The sequence below is a fragment of the Colius striatus genome, chromosome 4 (genome assembly GCF_028858725.1).
Source record: "Colius striatus isolate bColStr4 chromosome 4, bColStr4.1.hap1, whole genome shotgun sequence".
In the NCBI taxonomy this organism is placed as follows: domain Eukaryota; kingdom Metazoa; phylum Chordata; class Aves; order Coliiformes; family Coliidae; genus Colius; species Colius striatus.
The window spans coordinates 93,096,907-93,124,783 of record NC_084762.1 but is presented as its reverse complement, the minus strand read 5'-3'; the positions used below and the strand labels follow the sequence as shown (position 1 = coordinate 93,124,783).

Here is a 27,877-nt window from a genome sequence, read left to right as displayed (position 1 = left end):
TACACCACCCTTTGTTTTCTCATTTGGATGCTTGTGAAGTTGTATTTTACTGAGGCAAAACAGTTTCATGCTTCCTCTTGTTCTTGTGGTTTCCTCTTCTGAGGAATGTATCCTCAGCAGGTCCGGATTCGAGGTGATGGGTGGAATTGGAATGTGATGTGAGCAAATATAACTCAGCAGGAGCAAGTTCCAAAGAGGAAATACATTTGGGTTTTGTGTACTAATATGATGTCCCTCATGTTTACATATATGTATCTGCTGTGGTATATGGGATTTTGCTTGTATTTAATTGATTGTGCATTGCAGTTGCTGTGCACAGCATAAAGAGGCAAAATCCTGTTCCTCTTTAGACTCAGCAAGTAGTTATCAACAATAACAAGTTATTAAAAATAAATAGTGAATCTAGTTTTTATGCAGGTTTAAACTTTATTTTAGCTTTTGTATTCCTCTGACTTTTTGATTCAATAGTCACTTTTACACATTTTACTGATGTGTGCTTTATGAGTGTAGCTGTGGTATGTTGAGGAAGCCAAACATGCTGCCGTGTGTTAATTTACCTTCAAGTTGCACAAACTTCTCAGCAGTACAAAAATACTAAGCTGACATTGTCTTTTATTGCTGTACTAAATGCCAGTACCCAGACTGGTAGTAAACACCAAACTGAGGACGTTCCTCTAAGGATATCCATTTCCATCACCCTTTTTGTTGCCTGTTATGATGTAAACCGTAGTTTCCATTCTGTCTTAGTTATATGTGACGAATATTTCAGGCATTTTTACATCAATAGATGGTACAAAACATAACTTCTCTATTTTCTGTTCTTTTCCACAATGTATACTTGAAAAAAGAATCCTCTGGTCACGTATTGGAAGTTAGTTTAAAGATATTAAGCAGCTGACAGAGTCATTGTCATGGAAAAACACAAACTTTAATCTTTGTTCTTTTGTAAGTTGTTAATATTAAAGTTAATTTTATGTTATCAAAACTGACATAGGTGGTGTGATATTTCAAATGCTGTTACCTTCCTTTCCTGTAACCTTCACTGAGTTTTAGGTATATTCCTCTCTGAGGTATTTTGGCTTCTAAAGAAAAATATGGGAAAATAATCTTTACATTTTGTTTTGCCTTTTTGTATAAACTGTTTATATTTCTTTTTATGTATTTTCTCTCCCTCTGATAATACAGATATAGAGTTGTTGGAATAAAACTTAAAAGTAAGCAAGCAAAAGTAATTTCATGTATTCTGTTTCTAGATGGAATCAGTGTTACTGGACTTCCACTCTCCAGTCCCTTTCGACAGGTTGTCAAACCAAGAGTAGAGACCAAACCCATTAATCCACAAGAAAGCAGCAAAGTTGGTGACTTCAGTCACGTGAAGGTGAGTGACAAGGATCTAAGTAAAAGATGTGCTTTTCATTGTTCTGTGTTCTGATTTGTTGTGTCATTAAAAAGTAAAGGTTTCTTTGCCTCATAAATATTTCCCTTTGGATTTTTTTTTTAGAGCAGCTTGATGTTCTGTGTTTGGATTGTTATATTGGAACAAACAACCAGAAAGGTGAAACAAGATCAGGCTAAGAGTAGAAATTTTGAAGAGCTGGTTATCAGCACAGTACACTCCAGGAGCTGTCAGTTCTTCACCTCACGTTGCTTTCTTATGCCATATACTCTGTGGGAAGGTGCTCCTGTATGAATTCTTGGTTTTCTTATATCAAAATGTATGGAAGGCTCTCTACCTTCTAAACAGTTTGGGATCAAAGTGTTATCTTCACACTTCTAGTAGCAAGCCTTTTAGAGGTGTTCATATAAGTACTAAAACAGACTAGTTAAGGGAGTGAAAAGAAAACAGAAGTAGCAGGATGATAGATGAATTGTGTAGTAGAAGCTGCACTGTGCTTACTGAGAGAGTCTTCCCTCCGGTGAGCTACTGTCTGCTTTCCTGTTTGAAGATCTTACCTGTTGAAGATGTAAACGTTTCATTTTGAGCAGTGAAATAAGACAGATTCATACTGGCCAGGTTTGCCAAAGATACCATTTAAGGTGAAAGTAACAAAGATTGTAAGAAATGTGCTATAGCACTTCATTGGTCTGTTCTGTAGCCTTGGTAAATGTTTTGAATGCCTTTTGTTATTTGATCCCTTTGATCTGTGTTCTGTGTTGATTCAGTCAGAATTTAGATGGGTGTTGTGCTCTGCAATATTTGGCTCAGCTTGTTTTTGTCTGAGAAGCAAACATAGGCTTTGCTTTTCTCAGTAACCCGTTTTGTGTGTGACTTTACTTGCTTCCCAGTGAGCTTATTTCCAATTCTTTTTGATCAAGAAACGAGTGAAGGCATTATTTTTTAAGTATGTTTCTTTTGGACCATTAGTACTGCTAATTCATCATCATTTGATTGTGCAGTAAAAAATGAGCGATGGCAGCATCTGATAGATGATAAAAATTAGCAAAGCCTTTGTTTGCATTGTATGACATAGCAAGATACTTCCCACTTGCTCATAAATACAAATCTACGTGAATGAGGAAACCATTTGATAATTAAATGAGTAATGTCCAGCATTGATTTTTACTTTTAGAACTTTGTGTAGAATATCTGACCTGTAAGCACTTATAAATTATGGAAGCAAAGGGAATGTTATTTCAAAATTGGACTGAAAGTTGAGAGATGCAGAATTTCTTTGCACCAACTACATGAAAAAGCCTTTTGGTGCACTTTTCATTTGTCAGCCAGTTGTCCTGACAACGAAGAAGTTGCAGGTTCACAATTATTTGTGTGATGGTATTATAAGGGTTCTGGAATGCTATAAAGCAAGCACTTGGGTTTTAACATGTTGTACATAGTGAAACAGGCAGGTAGGAATGCACATGCTTGATTCTATTGTTAGGTTTCTGGAGTGAAATTTGATTTAATTAGTGGTGTTTTGTGATGAAAGGACTTTGTAGCTGAGCAAAACTATGTTCATCAGGGAATACACACTCCAATAGGATCATGGGCTTCTTTGCTCGTTAAATTTGTGTATTGAGCCTGATTTGTGTGACTGCTGTACAGCTCCCATAGCATGCCCCAAGTTGACCAGTTTACATCTACTTTCAAAGAGGTTTCATCACAAACCTTGCACTTTTTGTAATGTTCAGAAGAGCTGATTTATAGAGGGGGAAAAATAAAAATCAGAGTGTTAAAACAGCCAACAGGATAAAACTCTGGAGGAAATCTAACAATTATATTTGTAGTTACTGAAGTTATTACCATTCTGATAACATGTTTGCAGACAACATCCATGGCAGAAAAAATATTGCTTGTATTTTTCCAGTGTTTATAAGATCAGTCTATTGTAGGTAAGGGGAGTAAACCACAGTAAGGTATCACCATCTGTAGAGTGATTTACTGTCATGAGTTTTCCCATTTTAACAACTTCCTTTTCTATTTACCACATTGAGACTTTTAAGATCATTGAATCCAGCTGTTAAATGTACTCCTAAACCCTTAATACTCATCAATAGTAATATCCCAATTGGGCCCAATAATTTGTTCCACCCGGATTAAAAATGCTTATAAAGTTCAGAACTAGTTAGAATAATTTAGAAGTATTTTTTGATTCACTAGACTATCATATGATAGTCTCTGTGTATATGGACACCCACAGTTGATATTGGGCAAACGACTACAAATTACTTGTCATACCAGAAGTGATTGCATTTGTCTGTTTAGATGACCACATTACATCTGACTGCTAGTCATTCTGTGAGAAGGTGTTCTATCCAGCTTTTTCTCCTGCTGTCTACTTCTGTTTAATATTGTCACTTCTGTTTGTGACTTCTCTCTACATTGACAGTGCTCTTTAGTAGGAAGAAATGTTAAGGAGCACAAGTAGCTTTAAATAAAAGCTAGATAAATTCCAAATAAACTATCAGGCAGCTATTGCATAGAATTGAGTCAATTAAGCATTTAAAGATATAATTAGAATGTGTTCTGGTCCAGTTTTCTTGGCTGGCTTCAGAGGAATTTGCTGTATTTTTGGTTTGACTTGCTTGGTTTTAGACTGGATGTCTTTCAGAGTACATGAATTTATGTTCGTTTTCAACTGCTGATGCTTTTGCTCAATAAGAACATTGTTGTCTAAAATGTAGCAAGCTGGAATATGTACAAGAGAGGTGATCCAAAGTTCTCTTTAAACTCCAGTCTCAAAATATTTGATAATAATGCATCTTTTTGAATGTACTCTGTGGACCATTGCCCACATCCTACACAATGCTGTTTGGGATGATGGCTTGATTACCTTTTAAGGTTTATCTTGTAATAGTCAAGCCAGTTAAAGTGATTTGACAGGGACTAATGTGAGAAGCAAGTGGGAGTTTTTAAGTTAAGAAACAAGATTGATCTTAAACAATGTGTGGTGAAAATGCTCTGCTGTCATTTATTCATGTTTTGCAATAGGTGTCTGTTGTGAATATTCAGGAGCAGTAGTTATTTTTCAATACTGCATGCTGTGCATTAGCAGGATAAAGGTGAATTTAAATCAATACTTCTCTCGCTGCTGATTCTGAAATGTCCTTATTTGGATGTTTATAAATCTTAATGCTTAAACCTTCCCTCCCCACTTGTTTGCCTTACAGTGCTTCAGTCTGGGTTGTCGCCAGTGTTGCAGTTAAACTTCTCTGCAATCTGCATTTTCAATTTTGCTCCAGGCTGTCTTCTAATAAAGCAGTCATTGGCTTCTGGAAATTACTGTTGTAATTGTCTCATAAATTCGGCATAAAAATTGCTTTATGACCTCATCATAAAGCTTACTTAGACCATCAAGCTGGCTAGATTATCATCGTGTAAGATTACATTCAGAGGTACTCTCTTATCCTCCTCACTTCTGAGTAGTTGTGGTAAGCATTATCTAAAACCCTTGGCCCTTAAAAGGTGCATCTGTATGGCAGAGTGCGTTAGCCCCTGCTTAGCTCTACATTGCAGAGGTTACACTCCTATGTGAAACTGTATTTTAAGGCTGAATCTGTTACTTTTTGAGTGCAGTGTTTAGCCGTTCAGCTATTTTATGTCTCAATGCAAAAGCTGCAGAGAGGAATTGAAACAAATATAATCAGTCAATAAATAAAACCCCTTTTTTACTGTTGAGATGAGGGAGCCCTGGCACAGGCTGCTCAGGGAGGGTGTGGAGTCTCTTCTGAGATTTTCAAAACCAACCTGGATGTGTTCCTGTGAGACCTGATCTAGGTGGACCTGCTTTAGCAGGGAGGTTGGGTTAGATGATCTCTAAAGGTCCCTTCCAACCCTACCATTCTGTGATTCTATATTCAGGAGAATTTGCCCTTGCAAACCAAGCATTAGCTGTAATTGTAGAGATTCCACTACAGAAACTGGAGGGGTTTAAGTAAACTCATGGAACTGCTTTGTTCCTGCACTATCAGTAAATGGTAGCAAGTGTTACAATATGCTATGTAGAGCTAATCTAGTTTTATACACCATCTTTAGAGTATCTTTTCTGTTTTACTCAGCAGTGTATTAAAATGAGATACAAGCCTTAATTGGATTTTTTTCCATGCAGTTCTCAGGCTCTTCTAGTATGAAAGTATGTTGTTAATTGAGTTAACCTTTATATTGTTGATGCTTTAAACTCAAACTCCTTTTACTCATAAGCCTTAAATCTCTTCTAAGTTTAAGCCTTTGAACAGAACAGGTTAGATTTATTTTTTTTACAAAACAACCTTTAAGTAATCCTGGGTTCAACCTACTGGGAATGTTGAACCAATGGAGCACAAGTAAAATTTGGATTCCCTTTTTTTTGTTAGGCTGAAAGTGAATTTAGGAATGAGATCTTAGGCACAAATAAATAACCCAAGGCAGATATTCTACTTCCACACTGTCTTATTTTGGAATTCAACACTATGCCTGAAAATTCTGTGGCCCTGAATTCTCCTTCAGTATTGAACATGTCAAATCTTGTGAAGACACACAAAAAAAGGCAAGACATGAGTTTCTGTCTCTGTTTTCATAGGAACTTTCAAGGCTATAAAAGAGAAGACAGAAAGTCATAAACTAAGGTCTTTCACTCCCAAGTTGCTTTCTCTCATGATGATGTCTTTTTAAAACACAGAATCGCAGAATCTCAGGGGCTGGAAGGGACCTCGAAAGCTCATCCAGTCCAACCCTTCTGCCAGAGCAGGACCCCCTAGAGTAGGTCACACAGGAACTCATCCAGGTGAGTTTGGAATGTCTCCAGAGAAGGAGACTCCACAACCCATCTAGGCAGCCCATTCCGATGCTCCCTCCTGAACAGTGAAGAATTCTTCCTTTTGTTTCTTTGGAACCTCTTATGTTCCAGTTTGTACCCATTGCCCTTGTCTCATCATTGGCCATCATCAAGAACAGCCTGGTTCCATCCTCCTGACACCCACCCTTTGTGTATTTGTAAACGTTGCTGAGGTCACCCCTCAGTCTCCTCTTCTTCAAGAGGGGTTTTTTGTTGTCTTCCTGACCAAGAATTTGGGTTTCCTTTGAGATACAGTGGATAATAAAAATAGAGTTGTTCTGCAAAAAAGAGAGGGCTGGAGTCTTGGTAGTTGGTACCTGCCTGGCAAAATTTGATTATGATCTGAATTTGGAGAAAAGACTGCAGATTTTGAGTAATCTGGGTCTAAACACTCTTAATTTGCCTTCCATGTCCAATTTGCCTTTACTGATATTCCTTTAAGTTCTTTTGGGTCTGTAGATAGTTGAGTATTCAGCACTATTTCTGCTCACCAACCTTCTCTTCTGTGAATTATAAATGAAAACTCTGTTATACCTTAGAGAGGACTCTACTTCAGCACACAAAGAAAATATTTTACTAAAGCTGTTCGCTAGAGCCATGGGAAGAATAAATTTGCCACCCCCCTCTGGATTTTAATAAATCCAATTCATTCATCTCATCTGGTGTTTTACATTCAGTATTATCACTGTAATACCTGCAATTTCAGCTTAATACATTTTACAACTTCCTAATTTTGCCATTTTATCTGACATGAAAGAAGCATTAAAATTTTTATATAGTATTGATTTAAAAATTGTGGGTAGATTCACTATCTGCCTGTTAAAGCACCATTTTCTGTAGACCTTTTCATTGTCACTCAGTGGACAAGAGATGATAATCTGCTTATATCCAAAGAAATGTCAGAGAATCACAGAGTCTTAAGGGTTGGAAGGGACCTCGAAATATCTTCTAGTCCAATCCCCCTGCCAGAGCAGGACCAGCTGGAGTAGGTCACACAGGAACTTGTCCAGGTGTGTTTTGAATGTCTGCAGAGAAAGAGACTCCACAACCCATCTGGGCAGCCCCTTCCAGTGCTCTCTCATCTTCACAGGGAAGAAGTTCTTCCTTGTGTTTCTTTGGAAACTCTTATGTCTTCTCAAGTTTTGTTAGCAGCAGGTACAATTTACTATATTAACCACACTTCATCTATCTTTCCCTCTCATCTAAAGATGAGCAAAGAAAAATTAAAGTTGATCTCAACAGAATAAACAGAGCTTATGTGAACAGTAATCTACTCTGCAGTCACAAGAGCTTTGTTTCAAGGAGTGATCCATGACCATCTTTGGCCTTGTTACTGAAGTATGGTAAAATCCTGTTGCTATAGTTAGAACGTGTCACCATCTCTTGAAATGATCAGTTTCTGGTACCTCATCCATATGTATGTTACCTGTGTACAGAGTGTTCCAAGTGCTGGCACATTGGAAATTTTTCAGGCTAAACAAGTTCTTGCTGAGCTAGTGTTGTAACTCAGAAGGTAAAGATAATCCCTTTTGGGATAGGGTTACCAAATCATGGAATCTTTCAGGTAGGAAAAGAACTTTAAGGTCATTGAGTCCAACTGCTAACCCAGCACTGCTGCAGCCACCACTAAACCATGTCTTTCAGTGCCAAAGCTGCATGGCTTTTAAATACCTCCAGGCATGGGAACTCCACCACTTTCCCAGACAGCCTGTGTTAGGGCTTGAACTTCGAGATACCCTGAGATCACCGTAAAGTCTGAAAATCACTTTGGATTGTTTACTGTGGTAATGTCTAAGAAGTGAACTCTAAAAATAGAACTCTAATAGGTTAGTTCCATACAAGCATTATGATAAGAAAGCAGAAAATTTTAATCACAGAGTCACAGAATGGGTTAGAAGGGTTGGAAGGGACCTCAAAAGATCATCCAGTCCAATCCCTCTGCCAGAGGAGGACCACCTAGAAAAGGTCACACAGGAACTCGTCCAAGTGTGTTTTGAATGTCTCCAGAGAAGGAGACTCCACAACAAAGTGGGTTTATGTAGGATGGCATGGGCTGTGCAGAAGGTGAAGGAAAAAAATTAGACAAAGGTGACTTGGTTACAAGAATGGAAAAAAATAGATGGGCTTATGTGGAGACTTGCTGAGGTGGAAACTTGAAGGGGAGAGAGGACTGGATTTAGAATTAGAATTTAGAATAGGGCAGTGAAATTCCAGTCATCACTGTAAGAAGTTTTAAGACTAGTTTGAAATTGAGATATTTGTCTGAATGCTCTGCTTGCATGGGGTGATGTATTTCCTTAAAACAGGTCTTCCAGAGGACAGAGATCACATGTAGCCTGGATCTCTCAGAATGTAAACTGCTATATGCCACATCATCCAGTGTCATAAATTCAGAATGCCTCAGGAAATATATACTTCCGTTTTCCTTTTGCAAATTCGTGTGTGTTTAGCTTCCCTCTCTTAACGAGGAGAGTTGAGATAGGTCAGTCATGTGGTTTAGACCAAAAATCACTATTTCGGGTGCTTCATTTATTTGTTTCTCAGTCTTTGTACAATTTTACTACTCTTGTTGTTGATCCTCTGGCAATCAAGAGTTGCTGCAGTAGTCCTCATGATTGCTTCTGCCAAATGGATAATATTTCAGCACCAAGAGTTAGGAGTGTGGTTAGTCAGCTCTCTGAAGACTCGCTCTACCAGTTAGGCTTAGTTCACAGCAATTAACTGCCTTTGTAAGTATTCAGCCTCTCTGCTTGCACTATGGATTTCACCTGAATGTCCAATTTAAAGTGTTTTTTCATTTCCTCTGCAGGTGGATTTTAGTTCATTGTACATGCTCCTACAATGAGAGTATATTGTCCAGGTCTGATTCAGAAAACATGTAGCACATGGAGTATCACGCTAAGAATAAATCCTCTTTCACCAGTGCTTATTTTGTTCATACTGCTATACTTCTTTGACTACATGTCATCCAACTGACTCATGTTGAGTCATACCAGGTTCTGGACAAAGTGAGCTCAAGTATGTTTATGAAAAAAGCTGTAGGTAAGATTTGGAAGATCTGTTTTACTCCTAGTGCAGAAAATCTGATGCTGCAACACAAGAATTTCTCCAGGGCGACTTACCTGAAAATGTGGGAGTGAGTTACATGCTGCTGTAAGTAGAGACTCTTTCAAATGTTTGAAATTTAGCTTTCAATTATAATAGAAATGCTGGAAAATATATTAACTTTATGGCCAAATGTGTTTCCACAATTTGTCATTACAAAGATTTGTGCAGCATTTTCACCTGTTTATGTGGATTGATAAACACAGGATTTTACTGGGCACATTTTTACTAGACTCATGATGATAATCCCTAGCATTTTCATTTAGCCAGAAGTGTGGAAATGTCTGGAAGTAAGGAAGCTGCTCTGGGAAAACATGGTGGCAGAAGCTGAAAGGCACCAGAAGATTGGACTGGAGACACCAAGTGATAAGGCAGCTCTGATCAGCTGGAAGGTTCTCCAGTGCCTACGTAAATTGGTCCAGTGAAGTTCTTCATATTCTTTTAAAAGCATAAGCAAGTTTTTCATTCAAGCTATGAGAGTGTGAAATTAAATACAGAGGCTGTTTTACTACAGTTAACTGTAGCCTACCTTAAGGCTGTTATTGTTCCTGACACATCAAAGTAATGCTGTTTATTGAACACTATCAGAGAGAGCTTTATCCAAATATTCACATCTATGCATAGAAGAAAATGTTACATGATACAGGACTTTTTGTTTTCAAGATCCATCTGCTGCTTAGTAAGACACAAAGTTGTCCTCAGTTGAGCATCTGTGTAGTCTGTTCAGTAGTTTCCCATTTGTGAGCTGTTGGTAAAATTTGTGGCTGCATTTTCATTTTTAGTGAAATATTAAAAGCTTAATCCCTTTAAATGTGCTGTAATTCAATCAATATTCTAAGAATTTGCTTGAGCAGTTTTTATTTTACTGTAAATGAACTTCTGCAGCTCCAGAAATGCAATGCTAAAGCACTTGTATCTTAATTCTCCAGCTTGCCTTTCATCTACTGCTTAATTCACCCTTTTCTTCCCCCATTTCCTCTCTTTTCACCTGGTAGGTTTTCATTTATAATGCCATACTAAGATCAGTTCAACCTTATCCTCATAGCTGTTAGTTTATAACTTTGGAGACTAGGAGATAACTCGTAGGTAAATGACATCCCAAGCAAATGCTACTCAGGTCTTATTTACTTTATTTTATAGCTCTTTGCTTCTTGTTTTGTCCCCAAAACTAAAGGAAGGCTACTTTGGTATAACTCTTGAAAACTGCTACCTGGAGGAAATAATTTTTCAAACTTCTGAGTGATTTAGTTAGAAACCCAAATTTAGGTGCAGCATCGTGAACATATGTTATGTTTCCTTTGAATGCAGATCCTAATAATGATGTTGTATTGCTGTTATAAATCTTCCTCTCAAACAATAACAAATGGCCAACCTCAAAATATCATTCTCATGTCATAGTCCCAACCAAATGAGCTTGTAAACAGTCACTGAGGGTAAAAACAATGTCTTCTTCAGAAGAGTAGTTTGTGAGAGAGGAGGCAGGCTCTCCATATCGTGGTGACTGGAACAGGTACCCCAGAATGTTAATGGTGCTTTTGATGCCTTAAAGGAGTTATATCTGGTCATCTTTTGTCATGTGTAGATTTCCTCTTCAGGAGCCAACAATGTGCCCTCGTGGCCAAGAAGGCCAATGGCAATGTGGGATGCATCAAGAAGAGTGTGGGCAGCAGGTTGAGGGAAGTTCTGCTCCCTCTCTACCCTGCCTTGGTGAGGCCTCATCTGGAGTCCTGTGTCCAGTTCTGGGCTCCTCAGCTCAAGAGGGACAGGGAAGTGCTGGAGAGAGTCCAGCACAGGGCCACCAAGATGATCAGGGGACTGGAGCATCTTTCATATGAGGAAAGGCTGCGGGAACTGGGGCTGTTTAGTCTGGAGAAGAGGAGACTGAGGGGGGATCTCATTAATATTGACCAATATCTAAGTGGTGGTTGTCAGGAGATTGGAGCAGCACTTCTTTCTGTTGTGTCCAGTGATAGGACAAGGAGTAATGGAAAAAAACCTGGAACACAGAAAGTTTATAAGGAAAAAGTGTTTCAGTGTTGAGGTGAGGGAGCCCTGGCACAGGCTGCCCAGGGAGGGTGTGGAGCCTCCTTCTCTGGAGATTTTCAAGAGCCACCTGGACACGTTCCCGTGTGACCTGATCTAGGTGGACCCGCTTTAGCAAGAGAGTTGGACAAGATGATCTCTAACGATCCCTTCCAACCCTACCATTCGGTGATTCTGTGATACCTTGTCTAGAGCCAAATACCAATAATCTCTTTAAAGGTATGAAAGATGTGGACAAGAAATATAATTCAGGCTCTTTCTTCTCTTTGGAGCATCTTCTTCTGATCCCTAAAATGTAATTCTTACATTGTGAAATGATCAATTCAAAATGGAATGACTAAAAATTTGATGCTGAGTTTGATTTCAACCTCTTACTAAGATTTTGCTTAAATATCCTGCATGTGCTGATCTCTACTTGACAAATGTTTGATGGAAATATTTTGAAAGTCCATAATTTTTTTCACTTCAATATTTTTCTGTGGTCTTTTAACCACAGAGACCTAGTGCATTGATAAATAATGAAGAATAACATTTCTGAAGGCAGCTGTATGCAGAACTTTCTTAGCAGCATATCCTTGATTAATAATGTTGCCTGGTTTTATTCCATTGTTTAGCAAATATATAGATCAGTTCTTTTTCTCTCAAGTTGAGAATAAATCAGTCTGCAAGCAAATTCAGTTTCTTAATGTTGCAAATAACTTTCTTCTTGGCATGTTTTTGATGTCTCCACAACAGGCACAGGTCATAGTTGTACTTGGAGGTTTCTTCTGTTTTTTGGGTGACTAGCTAAAGGAGTTAAAGAGCATCTTGATAAAAAAGGAGAATCTTTAGGCTGCAGATCCTCTATTTAGCTGAAAGTGGCATTCTTAATAGCTGCCTTACCCGGTAGTATGAGAAAGAAAATGAAGTTCAGTAATTTATCACTGTAGGGACTTCAAAAGAGTATGTCAAGTGTGGTAGAAATTTGAAACACAGAATGTGATAGCTGTAATTGAAGCCAAGCCATTTTTGAAAGGGCACATCAGAATCTACCAACTTCATTTCACCTGGGGAAGCGACTGGATAATCATCACAGCAAGCTCTACATTTACTGCTTGTAGGGTAAAGTGAGTTTTAAATGTCAGAGTTTGAGATTCTTTAGCAAGATGATTCACACTAATTTTGAGGGATTGCTTAAGAGAATCCCAATTGTATTTATTTATTTGTTTAAGGTTTTCTATGCTACTAATGAAAACAGTCAAAATACCAAGATTTAATGCAGGTTTATATCATAGAATCATAGAATGGTAGGGGTTGGAAGGGACCTTTAGAGATCATGTAGTCCAACTCCCTGCAGAAGCAGGGTCACCTAGATCAGGTCACATAGGAACATGTCCAGGCGGGTCTTGAAGACCTCCAAGGAAGGAGCCTCCACAACCCCTCTGGGCAGCCTGTGCCAGGGCTCCCTCACCTCAACAGTGAAAGAGTTTTTTCTTATGTTTAAGTGGAACTTTTTGTGTTCCAACTTCATCCCATCACCCTTTGTCATGTTGCTAGCTACTATAGAAAAAAAGGGATGTCCCATCCTCCTGAGACCCACCCTTTAGATAATAAGATCCCCCCTCAGTCTCCTCTTCTCCAGACTAAACAGCCCCAGTTCCTTCAGCCTTTCCTCCTATGAAAGATGCTCCAATCCCCTGATCATCTTGGTGGCCCTGCAATGGACTCTCTCCAGCAGTTCCCTGTCCCTCTTGAGCTGAGGAGCCCAGAACTGGACACAGGACTCCAGATGAGGCCTCACCAGGACAGAGTAGAGAGGGAGAAGAACCTCCCTTGACCTGCTGCCCACACTCTTCTTGATCCAATCACAGGATGCCATTGGCTTCTTGGCCACGAGGGCACATCGCTGGCTCATATTTAGCTTATTATCAATCAGGACTCCCAGGTCTGTCTCTGCAGAGCTGATCTTTAGCAGTTTGACCCCCAGCCTATCCTGGTGCAGGGATTTGTTCCTTCCCAGCTGCAGGACTCTGCCCTTGTCCTTGTAGAACCTCAGCAGCTTCCTCTCTGCCCAACTCTCAAGCCAGTCGAGATCCCACTGAATGGCAGCACAGCCTCTGGGGAATCAGCCAGTCCTCCTAGTTTGGTGCCATCAGGGAACTTGCTAAGGGTACACTCTGTCCCCTCACCCAGGTGGTTGATGAAGATGTTGAACAAGACTGGCCCCAGAACCCATCCCTGTGGAACTCCACTGGCCACAGGCCTCCAACTCGACTCTGTGCCATTGATCACCCCCCTCTGGGCTCTGTCATTCAGCAGCTCTCCATCCACCTCACTGTCCACTCATCCAATCCACACTGCCTGAGCTTTCTGATGAAGATGTAATGGGAGACAGTGTCAAACACCTTGCTGAAGTCAAGGTAGATGACATCTGCTGCTCTCTTTATATATATATATGTATATGATATATATATCTTAATATAGTCCTAAGAATAACAGAACTTTGTCAAAATCTGGCTCTTTGTTAGGCTGCTTAGGAGAGGTTTGGCTTTAAAAGTCTTAAATTTCCAGGAAATGAAAACTATCTGAAATTTTCAGAAGTAAGGGAGAGGAAAATGCTAGTGTAAAAGGAAAAAAGTGAGACTTAAATAAATAAACACAATTTTTTAGTATTGGGTTATATGTGAAATAGATCCAAGTTATAACTCTCATTTTGTTGGCCATTTTATGACTTTATTTTCTGTGCATTTTCAGTGAACTGCTGTTCTCACTGTATGTTGCAGTGATTGATGCTGTGAGGGAGGAAAAACAGTTAAAAAACCTGTCTTGTAGGCTGAAGGGAAAGTGCAGGAATTTGGAGATGCTGATCAAAGACTGTAATTTCTTAGCTATTTCTCTATGTTTGGTTTAGACCCGACACTGTAGATGTAAACTTAGAGTAAATTAAATTTCTGATGTTACTGTGTTTTAAATGGAATAAAAATCTTGTTCTCTGGTGGTAGAAGATCTGCAGAAAAGTACTGTGACTGTTACTGTGGAAAAATTAATCCTCTGCACTAGTCCCTTTTGTTTGTGCCTAGAATATTTGCTATGCCCCTTGCCTTGGAGACCTGGAGTTTAATGATGTATCAGTGCAAATATCATTGTTAAATGACCTGGATGTGCATCAACTCTCTGTTGCCATTAAGTGTGGTGCATGTCATATATCATTCTCTGTGATGATATTTGTAAAAGTGGCGAACTCAAGGTGACTGTCCAATTTTAAACCTGTGACTCTTAAAGCTTGTTCCTGATTTAGATGAAATACGTTTGAGCAAGAGGAAAAGACAAGAAGCAATTAAAATGCATTTTGAAAAAATGAAGTGATTCTCAGGAGCAAGGAGGCTTCTGCATTACTTCATGGAGGTAGCTTATATACATTTTGTTAAGTTTCTTTTCAGTTGTATCTTTGCATAAAATGACTAGGAAACTGAGCTGTGCTTTTCAGCTGTTGTAGAAGTAGCTGTATTAGGATGAAGTCAACCTGTAACTCCGTTCATTTTTTTTGTTAGGAACTGTGCAAGTGCAAGTAATAGACAATTTTATGACTGTTGCTGTGTCTTGGTTTAGGCCCATCCAGGGACAAGAGACCATACTTAGACTTCAGTACCACAGACTTCAGAACTCCCAAAGGACAGGGAGGACTTAATTGCTGCTTATGGTCCTGGACAAAACAGACCAGACTACTCAGCTTGGGCAAGAAAAAGAGACTTAATGTAATCTGCCTCAAAATAAAACATAACAAACAGAAAGATCCAACAGAAAAATAACACAGAGTAGGGCAAATGATGGAAGTGCAACCAGCTCTTTAAGATCACCTTTCCCCCATTCCTTCTCTCTTCCCAGGCCCAGGGTATCATTACCTGCTCCCCTGTATAAGCAGTGCTGGGGGCAGGGAATGGGGGATGCAGTCAGTCCTTTCCTGATATCTCTTGCTGCTTAGCACACTCCTGAGAAGTTCTCCTCCAGTTTGGTGTCATCAGCAAACTTACTGAGAAACGTTATCCAGATGCTGTGCATTTATTCTTGCAGCCTTGGTGGAAAACATAGAATCATAGACTGGTAGGGGTTGGAAGGGACCTTTAGAGATCATCAAATCCAACATCCTTGCAGAAGCAGGTTCACCTAGATCAAGTCTCATAGGAACATGTCCAGGCGGGTCTTGAAGACCTCCAAGGAAGGAGACTCCACAACCCCTCTGGGCAGCCTGTGCCAGGGCTCCCTCACCTCACACTGAAAGAGTTTTTTCTTATGTTTAAATGGAACTTTTTGTGTTCCAGCTTCATCCCATCACCCCTTGTCCTGTTGCTAGCTACTATAGAAAAAAGGGATGTCCCAACCTCCTGACACCCACCCTTTAGATATTTATAAATGTTAATAAGATCTCCCCTCAGTCTCCTCTTCTCCAGACTAAACAGATCCATCTAGTCTGATCTTGATAATCTTATCTCAAAAGTTTCAGCATCTAGCCAAGAATTCTGTGTTGAAACATGGAAATCATCCAATTTTATGAGAATATTTTTGTGGCAAGAGCTCCCTACACCCTTAGGACAGTCACTGTAACGTTGGCATACCCCTGCCATTCAAGAGTGCATTTTACCATTCGCTTTAAGTCGTCCAATTTCAGGTTCCACTGGGTTTTGAAGCATGTAAAGGGCCTCTTGTATATGTATCTTTTCTCTTCTTACAGTAAGTGAGATCATGTGAGACCAATTATTTTTAGAGTTTTATTCTGAAGTTTTTCTGTGTGCCAGAGATGTCAAATTCAGAAGGAAGGACACTGCTCCCTTTTCAGCACTGTTACACAGCTCAGTGGTGATTTCTCCAAAAGTGCTGGTTTTCCCTTTCAGACTGTAAAGTTTTAAAGTTTTACAGATTATAATTAACATCATTTTTAACGTTGCAGTTGTGAAACTAACCTTTTGGGTTTCCGTCAAGGCAATACTGTCTTGCCATTATAGTGCATAACTTCACCCAGGTACTGTTTCTACTACGAAAAGTCTTTCATATGAGGAAAGGCTGCAGGAACTGGGGCTGTTTAGTCTGGAGAAGAGGAGACTGAGGGGAGATCTTATTAACATTTATAAATATCTAAAGGGTGGGTGTCAGGAGGTTGGGACATCCCTTTTTTCTATAGTATCTAGCAACAGGACGAGGGGTGATGGGATGAAGCTGGAACACAAAAAGTTCCACTTAAACATAAGAAAAAACTCTTTCAGTGTGAAGTGAGGGAGCCCTGGCACAGGCTGCCCAGAGGGGTTGTGGAGTCTCCTTCCTTGGAGATCTTCAAGACCCACCTGGACATGTTTCTATGTGACCTGATCTAGGTGAACCTGCTTCTGCAGAGGGATTGGACTAGATGATCTCTAAAGGTCCCTTCCAACCCCTACCATTCTATGATTCTATGAAAAGACTAAAATAGTTTGAATTGTTTTTTATCTGTGGTATCCAAGTGTCAGTTATCATTTCTTGGTCTAGATGGGACTAAAGGAAATGGCCTCAAGTTGTGCCAGGGGAAGTTTACATTAGATTTCTAACTGAAAAGTTAATAAAAGCAATAATAATTGTATTAGTGTGTTCTGTGCCATTTAGGTGTGTGGGTATTGGTCAGAGTGCTTATTGTTCAGCTTAAATCAGTAGAGGAAAAGAAAAACTGTCCCCAAATTGGAACAGTTATAACCCTTTATTTATCTGAATAATAACTTTGACTATGATCTCGGTGGAGGAAAAAAAGCAAAAACCACACAGACCAAAAGCCCTAATGCTCAGCTGTCAGTCTAGTGGCTTATCTTACCTCTTTTGGCATTTGAATTTAAAAGCATGATAATGTGTATGTGGGCTTTTTCTCTTCATATACTATGTACAGGGAACATTGTTTCCCCCTGAAAATTAGAGGTGATGTCATAGCTATGTGCAAAATAAGACATGGCACCTCTCTGCAGTGTGGAGTGCCAGGCTTAGTCCTACTGCAGTGTGCAGTGCCAAGCTTAGTCCTACTTAGACTTGCATGTCCATCCTACTAGGCTCTCCCAATTGAGTGTGTTGAATCTCTCCTGGAATGATAAGGCATAAGATATTTATATTCCAAGAACAAACTTCCAGGAGATACTGACTGAAAGAAAAAGGGAGGAAGAATCTGGATATCAACTTCATAATTTTGCTATGGGAGGAAAAATACATTGTGTTCTGGACAGAATTTACAGATGCTTCTCTAATCTCTCTTATCATCATAGCCAGCTCATTCCAGGGAGGGATACATGGGGAATTGATAGCAGGACAACTTGACAGCAGTAACCCAAAATATCTCCATAATAGGGAAGAGCTGTCATAATTGCTACTGTCCAATGACAGAAGAAACGGCCCAGATCAGTTCTGATACCTGGAGGGTGTCTCCCATGCACAAGGAACATACAGAGAGCAAGGGCCATGTCAGGGATGTGGAAGCATCTCCTTCCACTTCTATATCTACACGTTTCTATTTGGTATTGCAGACTTGCATACTGCTGTGTTATCCTTTCACGTAGTATTTTCCTCCTTCATAACACCAGCATGTGTTTAGCCATTGCTGGAATTTTCTTTGCTATGTGAATTAATATTTCTGTTGCCAAGTGTTTGAAGCTTTTCTGCCATTTGGTGGTTGGTTTTGGTTTTGGTTTTTTTTCCTCATCTCTCATAGTATTTTCTATTAACTGAAGTGCTTTGCCATGTACAAAACCCTGGAGTTCTTTTTCAGGAGTCTTGCCATCTGTTGAGTACCTTGTCCTAGCCTAATGTGTGAAAGTTAGTAAGACTCAGCTCATATTCTCTTTTCCCCATTGGTTCAGCTTTCAGGCTTGCCATCTTACAGAGAAAGAACACCAAACGATGTGAGCATTTGGCTTTTTAAGGATAAGCAGGAGAAAATCAAACGGGAATGGAATTTGGTCTGTAATTGAGGCTCTGGTGCATTTTCACTTTGCATCTTAATTTTCATCTCCTTTTCTTGAGTCAACAAAATCTCCCTATTTCAAAATACTCAAGGTGTCTAAGTTCTAGACTGGGCCTTATAGTTTCATTCTTCTCTTGTATTTGGATATACTCAAATGTGAATTAGTTAAGATTCACCAAAATAGTGGATGTGCTTAAATTTCATAGAATCCTAGAATGGTGGGGGAAAGGACCTTTAGAGATCATCTAGTCCAAACCCTCCTGCTCAAGCAGGTCCATGTAGGTCAGGTTGCATAGGAACATGTCCAGGCGAGTCTTGAAGACCTCCAAGGAAGGAGACTCCACACCCTCCCTGAGCAGCCTGTGCCAGGGCTCCCTCACCTCACACTGAAAGAGTTTTTTCTGATGTTTAAATGGAACTTTTTGTGTTCCAGCTTCATCCCATCACCCCTCGTCCTGTTGCTAGATACTATAGGAAAAACGGATGTCCCAACCTCCTGACACCCACCCTTTAGATGTTTATAAATGTTAATGAGATCTCCCCTCAGTCTCCTCTTCTCCAGACTAAACAGCCCCAGGTCCCGCAGCCTTTCCTCATATGAAAGATGCTCCAGTCCCCTGATCATCTTGGTGGTCCTGCACTGGACTCTCTCCAGCACTTCCCTGTCCCTCTTGAGCTGAGGAGCCCAGAACTGGACACAGGACTCCAGATGAGGCCTCACCAGGGCAGAGTAGAGGGGGAGAAGAACCTCCCTTGACCTGCTGCCCACACTCTTCTTGATGCCCCCAGGATGCCATTGGCCTTCTTGGCCATGAGGGCACATTGCTGGCTCATGTTCAGTTTATTATTGAGCAGCACTCCCAGATCTCTCTGCAGAGTTTTCCTCCAGCAGGTCAATCCCCAGCCTCTACTGATGCATTAAGTCTTAAAAGTTTTGAATTTCCTTTAAACCCCAAAAACTAGGGAAGTTCACTTCTTTGCAGTCTTCAGACAGACATTAATACTCAATATTTTCTTTATAGAAAGGAGTTTTTTGTTCCTCCAAATGGTTTGACACTAATATAAAGTCTCTGAGCTGGTGAGTGTAATATGTTCTTATCAGGCTTATGTCCCTTCAAAAAAGGACCATAAAGTAAAAACTTCAGTCTTCTTATTGAAAGAAGATTTAATTGACTTCAGAGTCAGGAATCTGCATATATCAGACAAGAGAGGGAACTGCTTGGTTGCTGTTCAGTATGCTTTTCTTGACAGATAGTCTGAAATGTATAGAAGTGGAACTTACTTTTGGAAATTGAAACCTTTGGGTCAGAGGATTAGGAAAACAATGGAAAATGCCCTTAGTAATCTTTCCAAGACAAGAAAAGCTTTTTTGAACAAGTTGAATGAAAAACCTCAGAATGCTGTGAAATGAGGATCTGTTAATCCTTTGTGCTGTAATGGTGAAGGTCTCCACTACAGTAAAACAATTCATTAAAATTTTGGGAGCCAGGCTGAAGTGTTAGCCTTGGCCTAACCCAAACCAGTGTGATGGCTTGGTGCATGAGAATCTTGCAGTGTTGCATCTCAACACAATTCTGCAGTTTCTCCTGCTGTGTTCCTCCATGAAAGTAAGGTAGGTTTTTTTTTTGATCATTTACTTCCTATGCTTTTATTCCTTCGCATTGTCATGGCCACATCCAAAACTGCTGAGGGAACTGGCTGATGTGATTGCTAAGCCTCTCTCCATCATTTTTGAACAACCATGGAGGACAGGTGAGGTGCCTGAGGACTGGAGAAAGGCCAATGTCATGTCAATCTTCAAAAAGGGCAAGAAGGACGACCCAGGAAACTCCAGGCTGGTCAGCCTCACCTCCATCCCTGGAAAAGTGATGATAACTGAATGTTATCACTGAACATATGAAGGGTAAGATGGTTATCAGGGGGAGTCAACATGGCTTCACCAAGGGGAAATCCTGTTTGACCAACCTGATATCCTGCTATGAGTGCACAACCAGCTGGCTAGATGAGGGGAGAGCAGTGGATGTCATCTACTTTGACATCAGCAAGGCTTTTGACACTGTCTCCCACAACATCCTCATCAGAAAGCTCAGGCAGTGTGGCTTGGATGAGTGGACAGTGAGGTGTATGGAGAGCTGCTGAGTGACAGAGCCCAGAGGGTGGTGATCAATGGCACAGAGTCGAGTTGGAGGCCTGTGGCCAGTGGAGTTCCACAGGGATGGTTTCTGGGGCCAGTCTTGTTCAACATCTTCATCAAGGACCTGGATGAGGGGACAGAGTGTACCCTCAGCAAGTTCGCTGATGACACCAAACTGGGAGGACTGGCTGATTCCCCAGAGGCTGTGCTGCCATTCAGTGGGATCTCAACTGGCTGCAGAGTTGGGCAGAGAGGAAGCTGCTGAGGTTCAACAAGGAGAAGTGCAGAGTCCTGCAGCTGGGAAGGAACAAATCCCTGCACCAGGACAGGCTGGGGATTGACCTGCTGGAGAGCAGCTCCAGGAGAGGGGCCTGGGAGTCCTGGTTGATAATAAACTAAATAGAAGGGTTGGGCTGGATGATCTCTGAAGGTCCCTTCCAACCCCTGTCATTCTGTGATTCTGCTTTTTTGGAGTGGTTTATTTGTCTGATCATTAAATAAACCATGTATCATATGGTATAAACAGAGTTTTCATACTTGATTCTCTTTAAGAGAAGCTTGCTGGTTTATATGTTATTGCTCTTTTATGAATTAGAGTTAGATAAGCGTTACCCCTCAACTCTGCTCCTCTGCTCTGGTGAGACCCCACCTGCAGTGCTGCATCCAGCTCTGGAATCCTCAGAAAAGGAAAGACACAGACCTGTTGGAGTGGGTCTAGAGGAGGCCACAGAGAACTGCTGAAGCACCTCTGCTGTGGAGAGAGGCTGAGAGAGTTGAGGCTGTTTAGCCTGGAGAAGAGAAGGCTTAAGGAGAGATCTTGTTGCAACCTTTCAGTACTTAAAAGGGGCTTATAAGACGGATAGGAACAAATGTTTTAGGTGAGCCTGTTGAGATAGGCCAAGGGGTAATCATTTTAAACTAAAGCAGGGTAAATTCAGACTAGGTAAAAGGCAGAAATCTTTTAGAATTATGTGTGATGAAACATTGGAACACGTTGTCTAGAGAGGTTGTGGGTTCCTCATCCCTGGAAGTATTTTAAGGACAGATTGGACAAGGCTTTGAGCAACCTGGTCTGATTTAAAATGGTCATTGTGGAGGGATTGGACTAGATGACTTTGAAAGTTTCTTTCCAACCCAAACCAGTCCAAGAATCTATGATAATAGCAACAGATTTTAAAAAGAGATTTGCCTGTTTTCCTCTGTGTAATTGGAAATGCATTTCCTTGCAGTTTTATCTGTGGGTTTTGTTCAGAGCTCTGTTTGATTCAAAAGCCATTAAATAGAAAATTGACAGTACAATTGGAGTTACCCTGCAGGTTTCTCTACAGCATTTACACTTGGGGAGTAGGTTTGGATCTGGAGTGGCTGTCTATAGTTGTGGAGAATACAAAATGTGGATTTTCAATATAGGGTGTGAGGACCACTTAGCTTCTGGGAGCTGAGATTTATCTGAGGGAATTCTGAACTGAAAGGAATATAGATTGAAATCTACCATTAAATGAATTTTAAGGTGGAGAGATGAGGGATATCTTTGTATCTTTAACAGATACTGTTGTTATCCTCTGTTTTGTAATATTTTTAAATATTGGAGTTGCTTTTTTTCAATAACAGAAACAGGCACCAAAATTGACAAGACAGGATGAATAAGAAAGGATTTTCTGGTTACTGTTACATTAAATTGGGTTATACCTTAAGTTTTCTACTGTATTTAACTCCTAGGCATCTATGGTTGATTATTTTAATAAGGCTTTATATATCATGAAACAAAAATGCACCTTTGTCATTGGACCAACAGCATTAGAATGATGCTTCTCATCTACTCAATGTAGTCAGTTCAGGTACTGTTTTCTTTAGCAAGATTAACTCAGTAGTAATCAATTAAGTGAGAATAACTATGAATGCAAAGAAAATAAACAAGGAAAACATTGAAATTTGGACATTACTTCTCTTTTCTGTTATATCCCATGGCAGTGTCTAAATTCAGAGAATATCTATGATCACTGCTATTATTTTTTCTCTGTTTTGTCTCTCTCTTTCAGAAATTCCCCCAATTCCCTGCCATGAGCATTTATTCAGGTCTTTCAATGAGTTTGTAATCAGACACTATGACAAATCACTATCCTGCATCTTTAATAAGTATTCAGGGCAAGAAGTTAAGAGTAGTACAATGTCATAAAAAGAACCTTCTACAGCTACAGATTTTAATCTGTAGTATTAAAAATTTATTGATCTGCAAATAAAGAGAAATGACACATCATCATTTCCCTCCTCACTTCCTTGGTTGCATAGTTTTGTTTTCTTGCTTCTGGGTAGGTTTTCACTTTTCCTTTACTTGTTCATGTAGTGACTTAGAAGAAGAGGTTATGGCTCTCAAACTTATCATAGAATGGTGGGGGTTGGAAGGGACCTTTAGAAATCATCTAGTCCAACCCCCACTGTTATCACTGTTGTGATAACAATGTCATGTTAATACAGTGTCAATACACTTGTAGATAACTGTCTGTGTCACTGGCCTTTTGAAAGCAATCTTGTTAGAATTGATGTGTGTGTCAGTGCTCGTTCTTGAAAATGGATTGTTGCACCTGTTCTGAAATTAATTCAAGTGAAGATATTCCAGTTGTGTCACTCTTGGCAAGTGTTAAAAGCATTGATCCTACCAAAATTTTGCATGCTAATTGGAAAAAATTCAGACTAACATCACAGCATCCCAGCAACTTATGATGGGATTGGGTTGTTTGTTTGTTTGTGTTGTTTTTTTCTTGATTGGAATCTGAGGCTCCTTTTACAGAAAACTAATTTAAAGTTGAGCCTCTTCATATGTCTTCAAAATTAATTTTCTCCAAATTTCCCCATAAAGTTAATACTTTAATTTGTAATAGCTTTCGATTTTCCATTAATATGTGGCTTAAGATAAAGCTGACTTCTAGTTCCAACAAATCATTAATGTGATAGCTGGGGAAGGCACATGTGAATTAACTCTTCTGTTGGACTTTAAGGTAGCCACAACTGAGAGTTCCTGCTATTTAGAACAAATACAATGTTAAAGGATATCTAAATTCACTGTGTTTTGAATCTTGGAGGTTACATCTCCTACTCGTGATGGAATTTAGAGATAACTCAAGAAAAATGGCTTCTGGGAACTGAAGACATCTGTTATTTCCATGGAATTACACTACAGGCTGGGGGTTGACCTGCTGGAGAGCAGCTCTGCAGAGAAAGACCTGGGAATGCTGGTTGATAATAAACTGATCATGAGCCAGCAATGTGCCCTCATGGCCAAGAAGGCCAAGGACAGCCTGGGATGCATCAAGAAGAGTGTGGGCAGCAGGTCAAGGGAGGTTCTGCTCCCCCTCTACTCTGCCCTGGTGAGGCCTCATCTGGAGTCCTGTGTCCAGTTCTGGGCTCCTCAGCTCAAGAGGGACAGGGAAGTGCTGGAGAGAGGCCAGCACAGGGCCACCAAGATGATCAGGGGAATGGAAAAGGCTGCAGGAAAATATGAGGAAAGGCTGCAGGACCTGGGGCTGTTTAGTCTGGAGAAGAGGAGACTGAGGGAGAATCTCATTAATATTTACAAATATCTAAAGGGTGGGTGTCAGGAGGTTGGGACATCTTTTTCTGTTGTATCTAGCAGCAGGACAAGGGGTGATGGGATGAAGCTGGAGCACAAAAAGTTCCACTTAAATATAAGAAAAACCTATTTCCCTGTTCAGGTGAGGGAGCCCTGGCACAGGCTGCCCAGAGAGGTTGTGGAGGCTCCTTCCTTCAAGGTCTTCAAGACCCACCTGGACATGTTCCTATGCGACCTGATCTAGGTGACCCTGCTTCTGCAGGGGGGTTGGACTAGATGATCTCTAGGAGTCCCTTTCAACCCCTATCAGTCTATGATTCTGTCATATGTTTTTATTTAAGAGAGATATGTGTAATCTCAGCAGGAATTCCTATTATGAATTGAATATTATAAGGAAGGAATTAAGACACGACCTAAACATGAATCCATTGGAAAGGGCAACTTATGTCAGTACAACATGCAAATGTGTCATCTGAGTGATTTGCTTATGTTCTGTTGAAGAAGTTTATTTTTCATTTTATCACCTAGAGCAGTACTTTAAGTAAAATATCATGAGTATATGCACTCACAAAGGAGGTTTGAACAGTAAAATGTTGGGGAAAATTCCAGAAATAAGAGAGATCTTCTTTAGCAGACATATTAAGGCTTCTTTAGAAAGTAATCATTCTATAAGGTGTTAAATAATTGTAATGGAAAAGACATTATGAGTGGAAATTGTAAGTTTTAAGGGTGTTATGAGTTTCTACACTTACTAGGATTTCAATACAGCCTCTGAAAAAAAAAAAACTGAAGAAAATAATTCTAAGCATACAGGAGATGTATTTGAGTAAGTACAGTGTTGAAGTGGGAGTAGAGATATTGGGACCTGCTGATTTCTTGAGGAATATTAGTGGAGGCTGCCCAGTTAGTAAGCTGAGATTGTTGCTTAATGTAGCATTGATGTTCCCTTGCTGTGTCCTTTCCTTTTTGTCATGTGGTGATATGGTATATTCTCTGGAAAATTTTACTCCATTCATTAAATATATGTATCAGTGCTTTTAGTGCTCTAATCCCTACCTGAGATTCTGAACCACATAAACTACAAATGACTTGGAAATTGCAAGTTAAAATTCATTAATTTAGCATGATGGAAAACAATGTTGAACTGATTAATGCCAGTTGAGGTTGCATACAAGTAGGTGGATTTAAAAAAAGAACTATAACTCGTTTATAGAAATGAAACTGAAGATATTTCAGTCTTGATATATATATAGAAAAAAAAGTACTATACTTTCAGCTGTCATTTTTGTCAGTTCTTAATTTACTTCTTTCTAAACAAGTTTACAAATGTGTTCATTTAAAAATGAAACTTGGCTGCTGTTGTTTCTGTTTAACACCTACTTGAAAATGTGCTACTTCTCAAGATGCTTATTTAGGTGTTGGCTGAAGTCAGGCACATGAATGTGTTTACTTTCAGATTTCTGTTTTGATTTTCTGCCTAACTAGGTCTTCCAGTATTCCTCTAGTTTTAACTTGAATAAAAAGGGATAAAAAGCCAACCACCATTATTTGTTTAGTATGAATTTGGGAAGCAGTTTGTTTCTACTGAGTAATGGACTACACAAGGTTACATATCTATAGATATATATGAGTCTAGAAGGTTTCTTCTTACTTTCTACTGAGAAGTCCTGAGAAGCTGTAAGAATTGTTACACTGTAAGAGTTCTCTGAGCTGAAATTTTACCCTGTGGTTTTGTGTTGAATGTTCTATGAAATGAAAAGCAGTGGTTGGGATGTGGCAGTTGGAAAGAAGCTTTGTGGTAAATTTCTCTTGGTGAGAGGCAATTGCTTGTTACAACAGGACACCAATGCTTTGGTACACGAGTAGATTGGTAGTAAGGGCAGTTGCTTGGAGTAGTTCAACTTGAATCAAGGAGCAGAGGGATTTTGAACAGATTTTTCCCTTGTTATAAAAGTTCACCTTAAGGCTTGACCTGGCTGGCACCTTCTGTTAACTGTTCTTTGTTTGTATGATTTCTGGGGTCAGCAGAAGACTCATTGGCTTAACACAGTCATTTTGGATCAAAAGTCTTATTTTCAGGACCTTAGCCCAACTCAGGGCAGTACTCTCTTAAGAAGCTGCTCTTTCATTTTAGTGAGGGCTGCTCCATGCCATTTTTCATCTAAGAACCTCAAGGTCGAAGTGCTGAATGGGAAAAAAACGAAAAGACATTTTTCAGAGTCTAACAGTGTGGTGTTGTACTTTTGTGATCAACTTTGTACATTTCTCTGCATTTCTGCAGCATTCCTGAGGCATTTTTCACCAGTTCATGAAAACATGTCGAGAAAATATGATGCTAGTTGTATTCTACATCATAATCACTACTAACAGAGAGAAAACCAGGAGTACAAATATGAAGCTATTAGAACTTTCATCTTCTAACTCATTAAGGGAAATCCAATGTTGCATTACTGAGTAATATTATCTGGCTAGGAGCTGCACAGCACAAAGAAGAATGACATCAACCTAAAATACAGTACAAATGTAGAGCTAAGACAAGACAGAAGAATGTAGATAGCTCAGAGAGTACAAGGGAAGATACCAACAGCATCTATTTACCAATTTATTTATGAGGCATCATTTACAGAATCAGATTCACTGAATGGATGAGGTTGGAGGCATCTCTGGAGGTCATCTTGTCCAACTCAAGCAGGGACACCTAGAACCAGTTGTCTAGAACTATGTCCAGAGAGCTTATGAGTATCTCCAAGGATGGAGACTCCACAAGCTCTTTGGGCAACTGTGCCAGGGCTTAGTCACACTCAAGGTAAAAAAGTGTTTCCTGATGTTCAGAGGGAACCTTCTGTGTTTCAGTTTGTACCCATGGCCTCTCCTTCTGCCACTGTGAACCACTGAAAAGAGCCTGTCTCTGTCCTCTTTGCACCCTGCCTTTGGCTATTAATATAAATTAATAAGACCCCATCACATGTATTGTGAAGATGTCAAAGCTTGCAGGCCAAACTGACAATGATGTGGTAACAGGAAAAAGTGGATGAAGTAAAAGAATGAAAATCTCTAATATATGTAGCTAGAGGTTTGTTGAGAGTGTTGTCATGTATGTACAAGCATAGTCACAAAAACATAGTCTACAGCTGTCAAACTGTCAGGAGGTGCTATCCTTTATTGTGCTCACAGTCACATTTTATGGGCAAAGAGAAAGTCCACCTTAAATATCTAAGCCAACAATTTATTAGTACAGTTAATCACAGAATCTCAAGGGTTGGAAGGGACCTCGAAAACTCATCCAGTCCAACCCCTCTGCCAGGGCAGGACCACCTAGAGTAGGTCACACAGAAACTCATCCGGGTGGGTTTGGAGAGAAGGAAATTTATTAGTCCAGATTTAATCCTTACAAAAAGAGTAATAATACAATCAGAATTGTTACACACTGACTGCTTAGCATTAGGAAAGGGAGAGAAACTATACTCACCTTCCAGCTGCTCCTCGAGGTGTGAAGTTGGTCTCTTCTGAGCCCTGGTGAATTCTCAGCTGCTGGTGTCTTTCATTGGGAGAAATATGACATAGATGGTTCCTTCTCTAGGATAGACTTAGGGTCCTTTCTGTATGTTTACTAATGTGTTTTTACACCTTGCTTTTTTTCCATTGCTCCATGATCTATGTAGGGGACATTTTATAACTGATAGATATTATTTTTTCTCATTGTTAGCCTTGATTAAATAGTATTTTTGCCCATCTCTGGATCTGCTTAATCTGACTGTTGTTGAATTATTGACAGCTTTTGAGGTTTCTAATGTCTCTTCTCATGCCATGTTTATACTCCTCTGTGCTGC

General features: G+C 39.8%; 1 protein-coding gene across 3 annotated transcripts in view; it reads left to right on the top strand.

Moving 5' to 3' along the window:
• TRAPPC9 (trafficking protein particle complex subunit 9) overlaps positions 1–27,877 on the top strand; it is a 528,840-nt gene that overhangs the window by 109,435 nt on the left and 391,528 nt on the right. For all 3 annotated transcript variants that reach the window (XM_061995017.1, XM_061995018.1, XM_061995016.1), the window contains one exon: positions 1,254–1,378. In XM_061995017.1, coding sequence (XP_061851001.1) covers positions 1,254–1,378 — 125 coding nt within the window. The remainder of the gene's footprint in view (positions 1–1,253; positions 1,379–27,877) is intronic.